The 21,949-nt window shown below is 39.4% G+C and overlaps 1 protein-coding gene across 1 annotated transcript in view; it reads left to right on the top strand.

Moving 5' to 3' along the window:
- Positions 1-21,949, top strand: part of LOC110568491 (contactin-associated protein-like 3) — a 241,642-nt gene that overhangs the window by 9,656 nt on the left and 210,037 nt on the right. Inside the window, exon 2 of the mRNA XM_021671890.2 lies at positions 12,342-12,452. Within this exon, the coding sequence (XP_021527565.2) occupies positions 12,342-12,452 (111 nt within the window). The remainder of the gene's footprint in view (positions 1-12,341; positions 12,453-21,949) is intronic.

Raw genomic sequence — 21,949 nt, 5'->3', positions numbered from 1 at the left:
TGGGTGGCCAGGGTTGATTGTTAATTTGTTTTGTTTGTTTTTGGCATGCTAAGCAGATGTCCTCTCCCTCCTCCTTCGTGTCATGTGACATTCATCCCTTTGATTGTCCTATTGCATTTTATTTAGTATTTTAGAATACTGCCCATATTCCATTCTGCAAAGTCCACTGTCCTAGTCAGAGTTTTCTGAGAAAGCTGAGCCTGTGATGGGCATTTGTGCAGGCAGGTAGTCTCTTGGAAAGTGATCTCATAAAAGAGGAAAGAATGGAATAGAGAAGAAAAATCCAACATAAGGGGGCATCATTGAGCTGATCACTTCTGTGAGCAACTGGGGAATGAACTCCCTGGGAAGCTCTCGGGAAGCCGGTAGAACGTGTTTCACGGCTGTGCCTCTGAGAGATAGCAGGGAGTGCACTTATCCCAAGTCCAGCCCAGTGATGTCCTGTCCTGCTCTTGGGGCGTGCTAACTCCGGCTCTATGGAGAGGAATATGAATGAATGGGTTGTGACTGGGTTTCTGTAGGCATTGCAGGTCAAGACATCTAAGAGGCTAAGAGACAAAGAGAGAACGCTAACGCTTAGAACTTCTTAGGAACAACTTCCTAAGAATACTTAGGAAGGTGCTGCCACATGACAGTGAGGAGCCCGTTAGCCCAGCACTGGCCAGAGTAAAAGCAGAGCCGAATACGAGGCAGGGCAGAGGAGGTGACCTGCCACAGTGTAGTTCATAACCACAGGGCACTTGTCTACAGAGTGAGTGCACATATTTATTCAGTTTTAACACATTTGTATTAAGAAAGCAAGTTTTGGCCGGGCGCGGTGGCTCACGCCTGTAATCCCAGCACTTTGGGAGGCTGAGGCGGGTGGATCACGAGGTCAAGAGATCGAGACCATCCTGGTCAACATGGTGAAACCCCATCTCTACTAATACAAAAAATTAGCTGGGCATGGTGGCGCGTGCCTGTAATCCCAGCTACTCAGGAGGCTGAGGCAGGAGAATTGCCTGAACCCAGGAGGCGGAGGTTGCGGTGAGCCGAGATCACGCCATTGCACTCCGGCCTGGGTAACGAGAGTGAAACTCCGTCTCAAAAAAAAAAAAAAAAGAAAGCAAGTTTTGCCTTCATGCTGCATTTTACTGTTACATTTTTCAATATTAAATTCAAACTCCTAAGAAAAGCACACCAGTATCTTCAGTTTTTCTCCTCAGCTTTTCTGAGTAACTAGGTCCCTTCCCCATTCATCCTGCCCACACGGTACTGTCTTTTTTTCTATCACTATGTCTTTGCATATTTTTTTTTTCCTGAAAAATCCACAATACCTTTGCCCTAATTTCTCTTGGGATACTACAAACCAAATTCTAAAATGGCATGATGCCTTTCCTGACCACACTTCCTCACTTTCATCACTCCGTTAATGGAAAATCCGTAATGGGTACATTTATGGGCCTCTTTTATTACACTGGGCTTACTGGATTCTGGTAGCTTTTGAATATATCACTTTCACGTGGCTGTGATATAATTGCGAGGTATTTTGTATCACCAGCAGCTAGCACCATGCCCAGAATAGAACAGTAGTCAATATCTATAGAATGTGAATAAATGGGTGGCGTGCTCAGATTGATGGAAACATAGGGAATGATGAGACTGAAGTAATGGGTCAGCAGAGTTATAGCATTCAGGGTAGTATTATAAAAATAAATCTGAAAAGCCCACTTTGACCTAAAATCCCCTTTACTTTTATAGTTGGCATTTTTAACTCAAATATAAGTATTTATCACCTACAACTACCATTTACCATTTAATTAGACTCAAACTGCATTCCAACCTGTCAAAGTGAGATGGATTCAGATTCTCTTTCTTAACCACCACTCCCCAAATTTCCTTCATAGCATCTGTATTAGAGAAATGGAATCAATAGGATATGCATAGGAGATTTAATATAAAGAACTGGCTCAGGTGGTTCTGGAGTCTGGTAAATCTAATCTACAGGGTGAGCTGGCAGGCTGGAGATTTAAGGAGAGTCGATGGTCTGTTTGAAGGCCGACAGGCAAGAAGAGCTGCTGCAGCAGATGATTTCTAGAGAATTCTCTCTTATTTGGTGGTGGTACCGGGTCAGGGTTTTTGTTCTATCCAGGCCTTCAGCTGATTGGATGAGGCCCACCCACATATGGAGGGCAGTGTGCTTTACTCAACCAATTAAATTGTTAATCTCCTCCCAAAACACCCTTGCAGAAACATCCAGAATAATGTTTGACCAAATATCTGGGACCCCCAGCATAGTCAAATTGACACATAAAATTACCCATCACATCATCTGTACCTTTGATTAATGAAATTGCCTTTATAAGGAGACAGCTAATAAACAAGTCAGCAAACCGGCCGAATGTCAGTGATAACGCTGAGCTTTTCGGCACATTGGTTGGGCATTTCCCCTCCTGGGATCGCCTCATGTCTCAGACCTCCACAGCACCTCACAGGTCACTTTCATTCTTTTGGTGCTTCCACCCAGAACTCCTCTCATTATTCTGTGAAATATGTGTTGCGACTAGAAGACAAGCTCGTTTAGAAATATGTGTTGAGACTGGAAGACAAACTTGTTTAGAATTGGTAAAGAAAATTTAACATCGTAGCCTGCAATTCCTTCTTGTCAGCATTTGTTTTGTATTTTACCATCTGAAGAGTTCCCTTTTCAGGTGGTGGGAAACAAAGGAAGTTGTCTGTCTTCCTATTTTCTTATCCCCATGAGCTTTGTCCAAAGAGTGCGGATTCATCTGGTTTTTCTTACCAACATACAGAAAACCTCTTTGATTGCATTTAGCAATTTTTCTAAGTCTTAATTTGTTCTGGGCTCTAGCTCACTTCGCTTTATATTACCTCCTTTTAAGTTGTATTAATTTTCCTTTTCATTCTAAATATCCTTTCTTTGGTTACTTTTCCCATTTCTGTCTTCTTTGGTGGAAATGTTTTTCTGGGTTTCATTTGGGTAGCTTTTCACATTTGATGAAGGATATCGTCCTCAGTCATAACAATAGCATCTCTTTGTATACTGGTTCCTCAGAGGTCTACGAGGTAGTATTATGTAACGTTTCCCATTGTGTTCTCAAATACTCTTATCCTTTTAAGTTAAAAAATTGAAGTTGAAGTTGCCTCTAAAGTCACACACGTAGCTTGAAATAATAGAGTTGAAATTCAGACATAAAACCTATTGCCATGGGATAATGCCTACTGTTTTTCTAAAGTTTTGAAATTATCTGTTTGAGGTCTCAAATAAACATTTGTCTATTGACAGGGTGCCTTCCTTGGGCACAATAAATTCTAAGATGTTCTGGTTATTATTTTCTCAAGGATTCTGACACTGCCCCTTACTAATCATATTAGAACCAAGTACAGAGCAGTGAACAAGGTCTGATACTTTGCAGGTTTATGACTTCGGGCTGAAAAAAATCTAGCTGATGTCAGTGGTCTTGCTGGGGTCTCTCTTCAGAATGCAATTGGAGTGCATCTTTTAACTCTTACTTCAGTATCACTGACGTTCTCTTTCTTCTGCTCCCAGATGCTCCATAGCCTGCTCTGGCCTGTGAGGTCATGAGGTCCCTTTAAGAGGATATAAGTTTAACACAGTCTTCTTTCCATTCCTCTGTAACATGTCTTGGGAAGAAGCCATATCCTGCTCATACCTTATATTCTCATTCAGACCCTAATCCTGTCAACTCTCGGAGATACATAGAAAGAATTTTTATTTTATTTTATTTTTGCGGTTACGTAGTAGGTGTATGTATTTACAGAGTACATGAGATGTTTTGATACAGGGATGCAATGTGAAATATGCACATCATGAAGAATGGAGTATCCATCCCCTCAAGCATTTATTCTTTGAGTTGCAAACAATCCAGTTACACTCTTTAAGTTATTCAAGGAGAGTCGATGTTCTGTTTGAAGACCGATTATAATTAAGTAATTATTGACTGTAGTCACCCTGTTGTGCTAACAAATACTAGGTCTTATTCATTTTTTCTATTTCTTTGTACCCATCGAAAAATCATTTATTGCCCTTTATTAACAGCTTATCTTTATTTATCACATAGATTCCCATAGCTGTGGATACTTTCATAAAAACAATTATTAGTTATAACATCTCCACATGATTTTCTTTTTAAATTATATACACCTGTGTTGTATTTTTTCTGTGTTGTGTCTGATGTCTTTCTGTAGGACTTAATTTTGTTGTTTGGTTTTCTCTTTCTACTTAACAGTAAATCTCAGAATAAATAGATCCATCTTATTCTCATATTATATACTTTAGCCAAAAATCTGTAGTTTAAAAGTAGGTATTCAATTTAGCACAGAAGTATAATTTAACTACATAGCAAGAAATTTAGAAATAAAAAAGAGGAAAGAGAACAAGATCATCCATCCAGCTTCCTCAAGGAAAAGGAGCTGATCTATATTGAATCCCTTTGTGTTTCAGGAGCTGTGTTTATTGGATTTAACACCCATTATCTCATCTGAACCCAGCAGGTGTCTTTGTGTATTATCTCCTCATATGCAGGTTTTCCCGTCCCATCTCCTGCATCTCTCCACGTGTCTAAATAGTCCTTGTATTTATTGTTGTAGTGACTATAGAGTAGATTATCAAATTAAGATGCTTAAGTTTATGTAAACATTCCTCTAGCTCATCATTTGTGTTGTGTATTTTGTAGTTCTCACAGAATAAAGCCCTTGGTCCTTGTACGTTAAAATTGATATGCTCTTGTCATCACTTTATATTTGTAGTGCTGTAAGTTATTTGAAAGCACCAATGTCAGGAGGTATTCAATGTTTCTATGCTAGGTTTTCTTCAAAAAGTCAAAACGTCTTCTGGAAGGAGAGACCAAATGTAACACCTATCTCCTACCTACCTCTGTTCCTACCCAGTAACTTATAGAATTTAAACCTATTTCTATGTGTCTTCTTCCAAGCCTCATCTGTTCCCATAGGTAGACTGTAGGAATTGTCTGTCATGCCCTGGGAACCAGACACTCATCAGCTGGTCATACCAGTCTCTGCCTCACTCCAGAATCATCAGTCAGCAAGCAAGGATCCTCTCTCAGGAATGAAGTTCTCCTGTACCCTCTCATCCCCATCTGCCGCTGCATGTGGCTGCTGTGTGGCCCCCCGTGAGTGAGGTGCTGCCCCTTCTCCAGAGGTGTAACTTATTTTACCTGAGACAGACCTCAGTATTTCAGAAAAGTAAGCCTTACCTGGGGGCTTCACACATGTGAGAAGGCTTCTGGGTAGAGACAAAACTTGAATTGAGCTCCAAAGATAATAAATGATGAGAACTCGCAGACAGAAGGGGCTGCGGTGTCATCGGTTGGGTGGTCAAGGAGTGTTGGTGCATGCATCCCACATCTAGGAAACAGTGAGAAGACCACTCTGATTAAAGGAGGAAGCGCATCTGAGAAACGTGTGGGGATTCGACTGTAGCGCAGAGAATGATGGGAAACAGATGATTGAAGGAATTGAATGCCAGGACCTGAAATTTGAATTTCAAATCAGGTGCAATGGGGATCCATCGGAGCTGGTTGATATGGCTGTTTGTGTGACTTGCACTCAGCAATAGTTTAAAACCATTTCTGCTATGGTGATATGTAAGGTGTGTGTGCTGCTGGGGAGGTCAGTAAGTAAACATTGGCTGTAAGGATCAGACCTACAGTGAGGTGATGATAATGATAATGGAAAAGCTGCCATCTACACACAAAAAGTACATAATTCTTGGCAATTTATTGGCTGTGGAGGGAAGACAAGGGTGGGGGCTCAGGACAGTGCACTTACTGAGCATTTTTCAGTTGCAGGTGACCAAAATCTCAAATCAAATAGGCTCGAACAATAAAAGGAATCAGAGTGACCACTTGATTCAAGCCAGGCTGAATTTAGGTAATCAGATTCTTTCATCAGCAGTCTGTCTCTTTCCTTCTTGCAGTTTTATTTTCATCTACAACTGGCAGCTCTGTCATGCCGTAGCTTCAGGCATACTGTTTACCAGCTTAGAAGCATGACTGTTTTCCTTTATTTCTGTTCTTACCAATGTTCAGTTCTACAGATATTATGCCTTTATTTGTTTATTCTATTTGGTAGGATAAGCTTCACAAAAGCAGAGACTTTTTCTGTTTTTTATGGTGATATCCCCAGAACATAGGGGAACACCTGGCACAATATAGATTTTCAACAAATATTTGTTGAGTGAATGAATGGGTATTCTTCCCAAGAGTTCAAACGAAAAGTCCGAGGTTCTTCTCTCACTGATTCAGTGTGGGCTGCCTGACCATCCTTGAACCAGTCCTTTCCAATGGGACACGCATGGTGTTCAGTTGCAGGGCCTGAGTCATGCCCCCATGCTGGCCCCAGGTGGTAGAGTGAGCCCCCTTCAGACCCCATGGAGTGAGATGTAGGGAAGGCAGTGAGTGAAGATAATCAAATGGAGATCAAGACCATGTAAAACAGAAGTTTTTATATAGAAAAAAGTAGATTTTACACTGACCATCACTGCTTATGTTCACTGTGAGCAAAGTGTGCTTTTTCTGAAGAATTCTCTTTAGATAGCAATGCATAGATCAATACAGATTCATAACAAGATAAACTTTCAGTACCTTCTAAATAAAAGCTTTATTTGACCTCTCACTAAGATAATGTTGAGGTACATTAAGAACTTCAGGTGATAAAATGGGAAGGATGGAATAGCACCGTATCCAGAACATCCAGACATGGCCTGAAGAAGGTATGGGCACCCCGTTCCCTGTTTATGATTTGATTTTTGAGACCATCCTCCATACTGATTCAATGCGTGGAACTAGAGAAAAGCATGCTGTGGAGTTTGTGAATTTTACCTAATTGAGACAGTCTGAGAAAGGGCAGGAATCTTTTTTATTTATTTATTTTAGAAAGAAGAGGTTTTCTGTGCATCTGTGATAACACAGTAACCATCTGTTGAACTCTTTAATAGTAGGCTTTGTGTTTTTCTGATAATTTGATGCTGATTAAGGTGCTGCCCCCCTCACATTAGCAGTTCTGGGGCCCCTTCCACTCTTCTTCCATCCTTAGGTTCTACCGACACAGGGGTTAGCTTCTTTCACAGTGAAGAGTAAGAGTAGCCGCCAAATATGAGCCGGGCAGAGCGGCTTAGCATCCTGAAGCCCTTCTCAGAAGGAATTGCATATCTGTGCAATTCAAAGTGGATGTTAATCCTATTTTCAGTGGAACTTTCCTGCATTTCCCCTAAGATATCAAATATGCAATTCCATATAAATAGCGTGTTAGTTTCCTAAGCACCTGTGAGAAATGATCACAAACTGGCTGACTTAAAGCAACAGAATTTATTCTGTCGTAGTCTGGAGACCAGAAGTTCCGCATCTGTATCCCTAGTCCAAAGTCAATATGGACCACACTCCTTACGAAGGCTCTAGTGGGAATTCCATTCTTCGTTTCTTCTGCTTCCTGTGGTTGCCCACATGCCTCACCTTGTGGCTGCCTCACTCCGGCCTCTGCCTCCGTCTTCACACCCTCTTTTGTGTGGAGCTCTGTTCATCCTCGCCTGTATCTCTCTTACAAGGGCGGTTCTGATGGCATTTAAGACCCATCCAGATAATTCAAGATGAATTTCTCATCTCAAGGTCTTTGATGACATTTGGAGAGCCTTACCCTCTGAAGTAACCCTCACAGGGTCCAGGGATTGGGGCATACACGTATCTTTGGGAGGTACTATCAGCCTATCCTAACAAATGGTAGGATTCATCTCCGATAAAGGCATTGAACCACAAGTGCAGTGTGGTTTGGTCTTTTAATAAAATCCTTTAAGTAATACTGTAATGAATTCAGAGCTTTATCCGGAGATGCCAGAAGGTATCCTCATTTAAATGTAAAGATTCTCCCCATAGGGTCAGTTGTTGCCTCTCCTTTCGGCTTTTCCCATTTCCTTTGCAGATAGGGCCAAAATCTGTCCATGTATCATCTATGTATTCTTTTTTTTTTTTATTCTTATCATCAGATCCCAAAGCAATGAATTGCTGTTTGAAAATGCATGGTTTATGTTTATCTTTTTCAGAAGCACTTTTATACACATCTTTCCCCCAGTGGTGTTTGCTCTTTCAGAGGCTGGTTTTGTTCCTAAGCAATTATGATGCTTCCCTATGTTTAGGAATAAATAGCAACATCTAAATGTTTTGCTCTTCTGTTTATTTCCTGTAGCAGATATTTACACTTCTCCCTCCCATGTTAGATTCTGGACTTCTTGAACCTAGAATCGTGTCTCTATCTATGCCCCATAATGCTTTGCACATGGTAGATGCTCAACACACTTTTATTAAATAAGTGCAAGAATTAATATACTCAAATGAAATGCTGTTTTGAAAAGTATATCATTGCTGCCTGAGGAAGGTAAGGGCAATTCCTCAAATTTATTTTTTAATCATTTTTTATATTCATGCGGTAAAAATTGTCTTCAACTAGCAGATCTATGAATGCAGTGTTGATTTATATACAGGAGACCCATAGGCTAATTTTAGTCTTCTGCTGTCTTTCATGAACATAATACTAAGAAATGGGTTCTGACCCAAGCCCTTCAGAGAGGCATGCTGCCTACGATAGGCCACACTCACTACGGAGACTCTAAGGGGAATTCCATTCTTCATTTCTTCTGTCTTCCAGTGATTCCCTGCTGGGAATCACAAAGCATGCTGGAAACACTTGTCAAGGAGAGGTGGGAAGCTGAGGGTGATGGGGGAACAAATCAAGACCATAGAGTGGGGAGGGAGAACCCTAGGCAGAACTAATCACTGAGACCAAATCAGCAAGCCTAGGGAAGTGCAGTGAGCCCAAGACCCTCTGGTCTAGCGTGCATCTTCAAGGTTCTCACTTGGGGTCGCTGCTTGGAGGGTGGCAGGTAGGATCTCCTATGGGTTTATCTCTACTTCTCTCTAAACCATTGTTGAGCCTTCAGCTAATTCACCACCCTGTCCTGTATTTATTCTCTGCATTTTACAAATGCTTCTCTTTTTCAAACCTGCAAGTTTTAGTATGAATCCAACTGTTACCCAGTTTAGCACATGTGATTTTTAAGGAAGTCCACCATTTTTGAACAAATATAAAGTAACCCTGAATAAAACATTTTTTATCATTTTCAACCATGATCTTCTAGGAGAACGATAATATAAAATACACCTATGTAGCAATGAATCTCTGCCTTTAGATGGTGAGAATAAATATGAAATAATAAATGTTTGTAATGGCACATTAAGACCCTGGAACCCACTATAGTGAACCAAGCACAAGGAAATATAGTGAATCTTAGCCAGATTTCCAAATAAGCTGGGAAGAGGGAGATCCAGCCCCTGTAACACTTGTGGGATGCCCACTGTGTTTTCCCTTCTGAATCTCAGTAGTGTACAATTCTTTCTAGGAAGAAAGTGTTCACATAATTCAAAATGATAGGGAAAAAACAATAAGTAAACTTAGGTACCAGATAGGTTCTTTTACTTTTAAAATTTATTGCCTTTATAAAGGGCAAGGTTTATTCAAGTCTGTGCCAGAAATTTTCTTCGTTACAAGGTGCCTCTTTGGCAAACACATGCTATTGACTCGAATTTTCCAAAGGCAAAATTGAAAATTTCAATGATTTTGTTTCCAGCTGTCTTTACAGGTTTATTTTTAGACCTTAATCCTATTGGAAATGATCTGAAACTGGTGAAACACACAATTGGAAAATTAATTAGAGAGACATCAAGGGAAAGAATAACAGTATTATCTATTACACCTATTTGCAACATTCTCTTGAGATCTGGTTATTATTTTTATTAGAGATGTGAATCTGTGATATCTCTAAGCCCTTGTGTTTGAACTTTAATAAAATGTACTCTGATAACTTAGGAAGATTAATTAAATTTATTGATTAATAATTCTCTTTTAGTAAATATTAAGTTGAAGTTTATTGAGCACGTGCTGTCTTTCAGATTCTGCGCTAGGTATAGAGTACACAAAGTTGGGAAGGACTTTTATTGTGCCTTCAAGAGCTCATGATTCCGCAGAGAGAGTTAGACATGTCAGCCGGGAATCCCAAGGACACGTGAAACACCCAGTGCTATTTTACATATTGCATGATACTGCGAGACAGAGGCATCATGAGAACAGCTATCATGCTTTTAGGACGTAGGAATAGATTTTATCCAATAAAAGTCAATGCTTCTTTAGATGTCCCTGGATTTGTTTTATTCTTTCCCAGAAAAAACAAGAGAAAATAACATCAGGCAGATGGGCTTAGGAGGCACTGCTCCCTGATAGAGGGCCTTCCTTCTTGGATCCTGCTGTGACCACTCAGAGCCATGTGGGACTTGTCTGTAGATCTGGTAGAGCCTTAGTTGCCTTCTTATATCTTAGTTTCTTCACAGTTTTAAAATGCCTTTTGCCAATTGGATTAGTATTTATCTCTTTTTCTTAGCCCACATGTAGCGTGTTTGCTCAAGTCTGAGAATCCTGACTGCACAGTGTTATCCAGAAAGCATGTGTGCTGGGGAAATCAAGAAAGCCTGTCTTGTGGCATAAATATTGAGAGGTACATTTAAGGAAACCATAGAGAAAACAAACCTTTCTTAACAGCTCTGCACATTTAATTGGCTTCTTGCTGTGTGAAAATTTGGGTGCTCTTCATGCTAAAGGTGTTAACTGCAGTTTCTTTGCTAGATTATGCTGCTTTTCATTTGTAAAAAATCACAAGTCCCAGTGTCTGATTCACCTATGTAAATGTAACATTGTCACTTCGAGGAAATATATAGAAAAATGTCCCTGTATCAAATAGTTTGAATGTTTTACCAAGCAATGAAACACTCTTCTCCCTATTGTAGAATAGATGCTTCACAACGAGTTACTGAGTTTTTCTTTCGTCATGTTTTAAAGACGTGACTCTGTCTTAATGACAACACATGCTTTTAGAAAAGCAGATGTAATTCCAGTATTTCTTTATGAAATGATACTCAGGCAAATTATGTGCACTTAATCTTCTTTCTGTTGCTCCACTATCATGTACTCAACCAAACAAATCAGGAGAGACCTTGGACAACCTCTTATATCTATCTCACTGCACATAGTTGACATTTTGTTAAGTCGTAGCAATCTAGCTAATTCTCTTTGCCTTCTTTCTGTGACTTAACAAGTTGCTCACAAAGAAAAACAGTGTATACAAAATATGCAGTTCAGAATCAGCTAATGATGTATTTAAGGTATAGCATTCCTGTTTCACAGAAATATCCTAATGTGTGACAGAAAATTTATGTCTAACATTATTAGATCAATAACCGTGCTAGAAGAGGTACCCTTTTCAAGAGAAAATACGTGGCGTGCTTGAAAGCACAATGATTACAGGATTGGACTGCAGGACACAGAGGTGACCTTTGGGTTGCTTCTGTGACACATGGTTACACACGGGAAAAGAGCTACCCAAGGTGGGAATGGTCCCAGGGGCTCCTCACGTTTGACGGTGGGGAACACCAGGAGCAGGAGGGGCCTGAGGGTCCTCATGGTCTGATGACAAATAAGGTGATTTGGGTCAAACACTACTTAACCGCCAGCAATTCTTTTAGACCAGAGCTCAAGCAATAGAGAGTTGCCCTGAGATGAGGGTGACATGCAGGGGTCCATGGAAAGACAGGGCAAGTCCCTGCAATGCTCAAGATACCAGGCAAAAAGGAGGAGCCTCCGTCTCCTGTAGCCAAGAACCCCCAGTGATTCCCTCTGCCAAGTGGGATTTTTCCAGTTCAGTCACTACAGGTGTTGCCTTTCATGGGTTCCGGCTTCACGCAGATAACTCTGACCTGAACACCTGGTGCTCCTCACCTGTCTCATCCCCCACAGGTTCTTGCAGAAGTACCATAAGAATTTCTAGCCATTATCAAGGTTTGGGCACAGAACTCACACTACCTCTGTGTGTGTGTATCTAAAGAACCTAAGCATCAAATTGCGTTTAAGGTCGCATTGGATGGGTGGTGCTCCCAGACAACTTGCAGAATTGAGAAGATGTGGGACATTAGGGAACTTTGAGGGCAAGTGGATTGGTTTTATGTCTTCTTTATGGTGGAGGTTACGTGTTACATGACTGTATGCGTTTGTCAAAACGAATAGAGTTGTACACTTAAAAAAAAATTAAATTCTCTGGAATTCTCTGTATAAATTATACTGCAGTGTGCATTTTAAAAATTAAAAGAATTTTAAAAGTGATGATTGCCATACATCCTAGAATATATTCATATATATTTTTGGACTATTATTTCTCCCAGGCTGTAATCTGCGTGTTCACTGTATCAGAGTATTTTTCCCAACAGGTGACTGTGATGCCCCGCTGGCCTCTGCCTTGCCTAGGTCATCCTTCAGCAGCTCCTCAGAGCTGTCCAGCAGCCACGGCCCTGGGTTTTCAAGGCTTAATCGAAGAGATGGTGAGTCTGCCTTTTTCCTTGTATTGCTCCTTGGTAACTCTCATTGAATTTTCATTTAACAAAATAATTATAATTGATTTATACTTTGCAGAAGGAAATAAAATTCCGAATAAGCATATTTGTTCATATTTGAAACTCCAAGAATGTATTTGACAGGAATAAATTGATCACTTCGGCTCCCTGGTCCTGCTGGATCTCCCTTGGTGCAATCTTTGTGTGCCTTGAACGAATCACACCTAACTTTGACAGTGTTTGAACTCTTTGTACACCCCTTGCGATATCTGAGTATTACTTATTGGAGGCCTTAGATTCTGCCATGTCCTTGTTTTTAACCTTGGATTCTTTTTTTCTGCCACAGTATACATTTTGTTGTCCTAGATTATTTAATTATTCCCTATTTGCATGAGAAAATTGGCAAAGTAAAGAAGCATTTAAAAATTTTATATTATGTTTTAACTACAGCTCTTAGTTTATTTCTTATTATGGCTGACTCGATTCTCTCTTTAGCATCCACTGTAGAGAAATAAGCATGTAATGGTTTATTCATGCTCCACTGTGACTATTCCATTTATATTTGTAAACATATCTCATGAGGAGTGTGTTTCTTTTACGTATGCTTAAGCAGAAGTGTAGAAAATTGAATGTTGTCTTGCTGTGTGAATTAGAGGGAACTTTAAACACCAAATACATCATGACAAGGAATCATCCTGGCATTTTCTGAACACAAACTCAGGTAGAACTTCTTTGAATAAATTCTCAGAGGAAATTAAATTTACACTGTTAACAAATGTATTTGTAGGCATATATTAAAAAGATTCAGAAGTGTACACTGTATTTTAAGTAATTATGCTTTCCTATTTTCTTATTGCCCTGGTTCTTTTTTTTTTTTTTTAACTCCCTGTTGCATTTCTTGGTGTTCTCTGTATTTGAGCACATTTAATACATTGCACATTGGATCAAATAAATATGTTCTGACATTTGTTATAGGGAGTATAGTTATCAAAGATGAGCAACTTAATATTTTTCTTTTCATTTTTCTTAGTTAATTCTGTTATTTTGTTTGTTGCAGAGATTTGGGCTCTGTTTTGTTACTTTAGATTCTGTTTCTGCAGAACCTAAGGGGATGGTCATTATCATTGAAACAGTGATTAAGCCTGGACACAGGGGATAAAGGAAAACAAGGGTAATCTCAAGCCATAGCTCTTCTTGATGTCAAATCATATTTTGTACTAAGGTACACGACTATGAGGGCTCTTTATCATAGGGGTCATTTTATTTTTAGTTCATGTTCCTGTAACTCATAGTGCAAAAAAAGCATGATATCAATCTTAATAAAATTTATTTTCATGTTAATGAAGTTAGAAAAACAGGCCTATTTTATTACTTTAGTTAGCTACCTAGTGTATTACAAACTCATTGTTGTTGTTTTTTTTAATTGGTTTTGACTTTTTTCTTCTCCCACATGGTAGCCTGCAATATTCACCAAAGGAGTTCCAAATTGGGGGTGATTTATTGAAGATTGTGGATTATCTCTAGTGTTTTAATATCCTTTATTAGATTCAGATGGTCTATGGAAGAGTGACTGAACAAATGTTCTGATCATAAATAATTAAACTAACAAATAAGTGACCCCTTGACTCAGACATTAAAGCCTTTCTCCAGTGGAGTGTAAAGATCTTGGAGCTAAAAATTAGCAGGTGGAAAACAAGTAGTTTTCCAGTTGTGCAGCCCAGTACTTTGTACCCACGTGATAGGAAGACGCCATGGAAACAGCTGCGATGGTTATTCAAGCCTTAGCCTGAGGGGTGAGAGGGGAAGAAGGTAGCTATGGCATCAGGGAAGAAGGTAGCTATGCCATCCTGTCTGGCCCAGGGTAAGGGATCAAATGGACTTTTTGGAGGTGTCTTTCTTCATACCTCTTGGATACCACAAGTAAACTAGTTCTTCCATGTCACTAAATGATGAATCCATGGGCCAAAACAAGTTAATGAACTTTTATAAGCAACTTAATTAATTAATTCCCTTTAATGGGGGAAGACTCAAGTTTTCCACCAAAGGTTTCATAAGTTATGATGCATAATCCAGAATTACTTTGAACTTGTAAAAATACATTGTCATGAATATTGGACAGATTGGATTATAATTAATTGAATATGTTTTGCTTTCTACATATTCATAGTTAGAATTTCAGTGTAGCCTCTAACAGGGTGTTGGCTAATTTCAGGATAAATTTACCTGTTGTAAAGTTAAGATGCTAAGGGTCAGTGTTTGCATTTCTACACCTTTCACATTGCATCACTTGAAGCTAAGAAGAACTCTGTGGTATGTTATATGTAAAAATAAGACTGAAATAAGCTGACAAAAACTTAGGGCGAAAAACAAGATTTTGAGCAGAATTGAAGAAAACATTTTGATAATAATATCAAAGAAGTTCAGAGATGCCATTGAAACCATTTAATTATTTTAACATATGTTTGTTATTCCTTTTTCTGTAAGTTGGGACACTAATTGAAAATTTCAGAAAATTAACATGTAGTTTAAAATATTTAAAATACGAGAATTCAAATGATATATTAGCACATAGTAAATTCTTAACATTTTGAAATAAATAATGAATGATCTATATTAGGAAATAAAATCTTTATATGATATATACACACAAATGTAGAATGTGGTTTTCTTCATGATCAATAATTGGCTTTCAGAGGCAAGTTAATTATGCAGTGATTGTCATTGGTTTATTATACTTTACAATAAATTAACCAACGCTTTGTTTAGTTGACAAATACAGACACAGGTGAATTAATTTTACCTTTTTCCTTAGGCCTGTCTTCTCATGGGCTTATAGCTATGTCTGTGTCAAATGAATTTGTGAAAATCTAATCTCTTATTTTAAACAATTTCAACAATTAATATAACACCATCAAGTTATTATTCCATGGCCCTTTGAGATGAAAAACCAGCTGTTTTGGGTATCCTTGACACACTGGCTAAAGACATACATTTATTTGTGCATTTGCTGCCCTGCGTCTCCTCTGCATATATTATATTAGCAGTTTAAGTTTAAAGTTTATTTTTCTATGATTCAAATTCCTTGCTTCTTATGCTGGTTGTCATATGAATATCCTTTCTGAGATTAGGTAAGACACTCTTCTTGGCATTTTCTTTCAGTCCTGTCTTGAATTATTTTTAATCAAAATGCTAGGCCAAGGTCAACTGATTGTAATTTGTTTATAAAGAAAAAATGGAAGGTGACCTGAAGAATTTTCTCTCCCTCCTTTTACCCAAGAATATTTATTCTTATTTTGAAATGAGAAATTCCTTCAGAATTTCACAAGATCAAACAGGGATACCTCACTGACAGCTAAGACCCTGTTGTCTTCATCTCTAAGTTGGCTAATCTTGTCCAAAAGAGGCCTCTTCTGTGTTGGAATTGCCTTTAGTTTAAAAAAAACAATTATGCGCAAAGTGCTTCTTCCATCTTATTCAAATTCCAAAGTTAGAAGAAAAGGCATCTGAAGTTTCCAAGTAGAACTATAACAGACCTAGTGTTTTTAATATCCCCACGAATAAGCATTCTGACATAAGGGTGCGTTTGCCGGTTGCTCATTGAATGGTGTCTTGGCCACTCACAGACCAACACAGGATGAGTGTAAGGTAAACGCTTTGGTCTAAAGAGAGAACGCATAAGGCTCTGCAGCTGTAAACATGCCTACTGACCCAAGCTAGACTGCCTTAGTGCATTGTGCCACTTAGTTATTTTTAGGGTTTCCCTCCCTACTTAAAAATTTTCCACCTCAGCCTAAAGGAATATGGGGTATTAAGGAGAATTAGTAAGACAGAAGGGGCAAGAATTTGGAAATGCAAAACCTAGAAAAGGCGGAGATGATTTACCAGCGTCATGGAGGAATTAATAGCATATTAATGTCAACATCATTATGGCCCCCACATACCTATCATGCTCTGTAGCACTGATGCCCAAGGTCCATAGATGGCCAGTCTTACATCTCAGATCACACTTGTTTCACCAGACTTTTGGGCCACCCAGGGGCTACATCTCTTAGAGAAAATATATTAAAAGAATGGAAAACAATGATAAGTTATGACAATGTGTGAAAAACATGAAAAAGATTTTATATTCTCTCGTGATACATATAATTCAAGATGCTACTGCAACAAATTAAAAAAATATCTATGCTCGTTTCCAAGGATAACCCATGTGTTTTCATGGTCTAATGAAGTTAGCCAGCATTGTTATTTGTGGCTTGACACCTCTACAATTGCTCCTTGTTAAAGCAGCAAAATGAATATACAACAATAACTAACCATGCGTTAGACCCAAGGAGGGTTTGAGAAGTTTTTCAGGGGACCTTCAACTAATGAAGCAAGCTGTCTTATTTGGGGATCCATAAGCAGCAAAGGTAAACATTGCTTTAGACATTTCTGTTGAAATGGCGTAAAACACACGGATTACATACTGCTTTGGGGGTTTTAAATACTTGGAAGCAATGCAGTGAACACAAATATTACTGTGAAGAATATTTCAGCAAATGGGAAGCTTACAAAATGGATAAAACCGAAGAAGCGTCTCATGTTTATAGTTCTCACCTGAAGAGATTTAACTATATGGGTGGACCTCATCAACATTCGAAACTTTGTTTCCAAGAGGTTTTTCCTGTAGAATTTTAGGACTTTCTAGGAAGATGCATGACAGATGCATGCCATTGTTGCTGATGTGGGTCACTGTGAAACTGCCCTAGTGAGGCCATTATGCTGCCTACTTGTGATATTTGGTTGTGAGTTGATGACAATGCTGTAGAGAAAATAGACACTGAAGCTGTTGAAAAATTTTACAGGTTGACATCAATTATCACCTAGACTCTTCTCTCAGTTTTCTGAGAGAATGAGAATTGTGTTTAAAAAGACACTTTCTGCCTTATTTCTTCTCCAGTTATTTTGAAAAAGCTCAGGTACTGATTTCTTAGGAAAAGAGGAATACAGGAAAACTAGAGGCAGGAATTTGTGCTGCACACAAGCTAGCCATGACTCTGGGTGCACCAGCCCTTTGGATCTGGGCAGGTAAGCATTTGCCCAGGTATCAGGCTGCCTATGTGGCTCCACAGAACAAAGATGGGGAAGCAGAGACATCAGCTTCTCTTGTAGCACAGCACACAGCCTTCTAGGAGTGGATACATGCTTTTTAAAATTACTAGCACAAATACTTATCTCAACTCAACAGAAAAAATAGCAATCTATACCTGGTTGTCCTGAAAATGTTTCATTAATTTACTTGTATTCAGTAAATATAAAACCATAGTTAGTGATTTTTCAGTAAGTATGGAATACATATTTGTTGGCTTTTTTTTTCCATGCAAAGTGTATAAATATTGTAGGGCCAAAGACTCAGTTATCTTTTTGATGGAATAAACCTACAGAGGATAGATGCCAGTGTCAGTAAGACAAATAATTTCTGCTTCTCTGAGGAAGTAAGTTTGCTACATGCACACACACATACACACACACACACGCACGCACACACACACGCACACACACAGAAAAAATGGTCAAAAGTTGCTTTTATAAAATCCAAGAATCAATTTGTTACTTTAGCACCTTACTCCATGAAGACTACAATATATGAATACAAAATAATATGTATGAATGTTTGACGATTTGTGGAAAAATATATTGTAGTCATCACTCCCTCCTTTCTCCAAATTCTGTGTATTGTCCCTGAAACAGTTCAGGCTTATGATCCTTCTGCGTCATTTCCATGGTGCTCCCCCTTAATTCGGTCTCTTCATGTCTCACTTGGATTATTTTGAAAGCCCCATGATTAATCTTCAACTTTTGAAGCTTTCCCTAATTAAGTAAATGCTTAACAAAGTCCTCAATTAATCTTCTTTAAAGCGCTATTCTGTTCTTATCACATGCTCAATTGATGAATCTCAGACAGTAACCCTCTGCATAGAGCAGTTCTGAAATTCACAAGCCACCTAATGCCCCTCGCCATAAGTAAGAAGGTGGTGTATTTAATTTTGGAGTAAAGGAAATATATATGTCACAAAATCAAAATGTAAGATCAATTACAATTCAGCTAATACTTAATTAAGAGGATATAAGGTGTCTCAGTGAATGTATTTTTCAGTTTTTGAAGTTTTTTTTTTTTATGTTTGTACTTAGCAGTTGTTAATAAATTTCGAAAAGTTCCTGCTTTACGGAAATGAATCAGTGACTCTAAATGGTTCTTTGAGCTATAGAAACAAAGATAATAACAAAAATACAAATTTCACAATCTAGAATGGAAAACATTACTAGCAGTCACAACTCAAATACGAATATAAAAAGCGTCTTTATTAACCTGGAGTAAAAGCCTCTCTGGGTGGGGCTTTTACCCAGGCAACTAAACAGGTGGTGCGGGATGAATGTTTGAAAAGTGAAACTTTCTTGGACCCACTCATCCCGTTTTCCACTGCCTGCCGTGCACTTGCAGCAGACGAGAGCGTGATTTCCTCTGTGTTTTCAAACAAAATGGGGAATCCAATATTTTCTGGAATAACCATAGAATAATGTTTTCCAATGTGAACTTGGCGAATTTTATGAATGAAAGAGAAGCAGATATTGGATCCACAGAGCCATCTTTGAAGGTAGCACATCTATATCAAAAACTTTTGTGTGGGACCGGATGTGGTGGCTCACGCCTATAATCCCTGCACTTTGGGAGGCTGAGGTGGGTGGATCACTTTGAGCCCAGGAGTTTGAGACCAGCCTGGGCAACATCAAAATCTGTCTCTATTTACAAAGAGAGAGAGAAAGAAAAATTTCATGCCTTTGTTACAGCCTAGGAATGTGTAAAATCCATCACAAAGTTAATATTTTGCTTGGAGGGGCAAGTAGAATGAGCTTTTGGAAAAATTCTTTTAACAATTCTTTGATCTAGTGATTCCTGAAAATCTTTGAGGCTGATGAAAATACTTTTTCATGTTAGGATGAATCATTCTGTGAGTCCTGGTGCAAGTCAGGCAGAAATGCATGATGGAAGGTTTTATACTAAGGACTGGAGGAATATGAGGTTTAAAATAGAAATAAAAACTTTCTTCATGACACTGATAATCCTTGTGGAGACCGTTTCTGTGTGGGGTGACATGTACAGTTAACACAAATGACCCTGGATTCCAAGCTCACTGAAATTTTTCTCCAGTGCCTCAGACCTCAGTCTTCACTCCTAACTCCAATCGTCTTGAGTCTCCTGTGTGGAGAAAAGGAGATCATCATTGCAGATGCTGTGAACCAAGGCATCAATCTTCACTTCCCAAGTCCAAAAGGATCGCTTGGGTCTGAAGTAGAAAACATTTGAAAGAGAATTGAGCAGGCTAAAGGTGTTTTAATTTTTCTGCTATCCCACAGACCGGGAACCCTCAGCAGGACTGCACGTTAGGATGTGTAGGGAGGTGGGGGCTGCCCTGAAGCTCTGCTCTCAAGCGGAGCCCTGCAGGTGGCTTATGGCAGCCTTCACTGAAGCTCAGGGATCTGAGTGTGCACTCTCAAGTGTGTAGTGGAAAGGAGGCCACCAGTCTCCAAGAGCAACCTGCACAGCGTCCTGATGGTGGTGCGGCACATGGAGTGACAGGACTGGACACCCTGCAGCAGCTCTGGTGGCCCGTGAGGACAGCCCCAGTTATCCAAGGACACCTTGAGGTACCAAAGGCAGGTGAGCAAGGCCATGTTCCTGCCTGAGGTCTGGCAGTGGGAGGAGAAAGGAGCATCAGAAAGTTGTGGAGAGCACTGTCCCAGCCTGGGATGGGAGGACCTGGCTCCATCAGCCACAGGTCGCCATCCCAGAGGACAGCGTGGTGCTGACCGCTGCTTGGGGCCTGAACGTACTTCCCTCCCAGCTTTACCAAGGCAACTAGCAAAGCCAGAAGAGCCCAGAGTTAACTTTGGTGATGAAGAAAAAGTAAAAGAACCCCTGAAGGAATTTTCAAGGGGCTGTGACCAATGCAGAGATGAACTGACAGGCTTATTCCTTAACTGGACAGAGACACGTGATGTGACTACTTTCAGTCTCTGTATTCGCCAGAATTCAAGCTCCTCGTAGAAAGCTTTCTGAGTTATGGAAAAATGAAGTTACACTTTCCCTCATGAGTTTGTGATTTAAAAATTTATACCTGCAGCATGTTTCTGATGGATTAGCTCAAGTGGCTTTTGTGAGGGTTACAGTCAGTATCTTCTGTAGCCTCAAAAATGTGGTGGTGTTGAGGATAGCTTAAATTTTTCTTAAAAAGTCAGAAACATGATGCAGAATGCTTGCACCAAAAGAATTTTACATTTTCCCCACACTTGTACTTACTAGAGCCAAGTACATCAAAGATGTGGATTAAAACCCATGATACAGGAAACTCTGACACTTGTGATAACGTGGATGAACCTGGAGGACATTATTTAAGTGAAATAAACCAGAGACAAATACCATATAGTCTCACTTACATGTGGAATCTAAAGAAAGTGAACTCACAGAAGTAGAGAGTAGAATGGTGGTTACCAGAGGCTGGAAGAGAGGGTGGATAGGGAATGGGGAGATGTTGGTCAATAGGTACATAGTTTTGGGTAGATAGGAAGAATAATTTCTGGTGTTCTTTTGCACAGCATAGTGAATATAGTTAATAATGAGTATTGTCTGTTTCAAAATATATGAGGGGATTTTATTCTCACCATTAAAAATGACATATGTTTGAGGTGACTGATACACTAATTAATCTGATTTGATCATTTTACAGTTTATGCATGTATCCAAACATCACATTGCACCCCATAAAAATATACTATTATTATTCATCAATTAAAAATAAAATTTAAACACGGGAGTTAGCAAGCTTTTTCTGTAAAGAGACAGACGGAAAATGATTTTGGTTTTATGGACCATGTAAGGTATCTGTTACATTTCTTTTTCTTCTTTTTTCTTTCTCTGTCTTCCCTTTCCTTCCCTTCCTCATTCCTTCCCTCCTTCCTTCCTTTTTTTTTTCTTTTCCCCCTTTGTCTCTCTCTCTCTCTCTCTCTCTCTTTTTTTTTTTTTTTTTTTTTAACACAGTCTTGCTCTGTCACCCAGGTTTGGAGTGCAGTGGCAAGTTCACAGCTCAGTGTAGCCTCAACCTCCCTGTGCTCAGGTGATCCTCCCACCTCAGCCACCCAAGTAGCTGGGACTATAGTCACATGCCATAATGCCCAGTGAAGTTTTGTATTATTGTAGAGACGGAGTCTCATTAGGTTGCTTAGGCTGGTCTTGAATTCCTGGGCTCAAGCCATCCACCCATCTCGGTGTCCCAAAATGTCAGGATCACAGGCCTGTGCCACCATGCCCAGCCACAACCCCCCCACTTTTTTTTCTAAACACAACATTTTACATATGTAAAACCATTCTTAGTTCTCTGACTGTAGAAAAGCAGGTTGTAATCTAGATTTGGGCTGCCAGCCCTAGTTTGCTGAACCCTGCACACTAA

The sequence above is a fragment of the Aotus nancymaae genome, unplaced genomic scaffold (genome assembly GCF_030222135.1).
Source record: "Aotus nancymaae isolate 86718 unplaced genomic scaffold, 86718_ANA_hifiasm-v0.15.2.pri h1tg000041l, whole genome shotgun sequence".
In the NCBI taxonomy this organism is placed as follows: Eukaryota; Metazoa; Chordata; class Mammalia; order Primates; family Aotidae; genus Aotus; species Aotus nancymaae.
The sequence above is the reverse complement of the archived record's forward strand: the minus strand, read 5'-3'. Positions and strand labels throughout refer to the sequence as shown.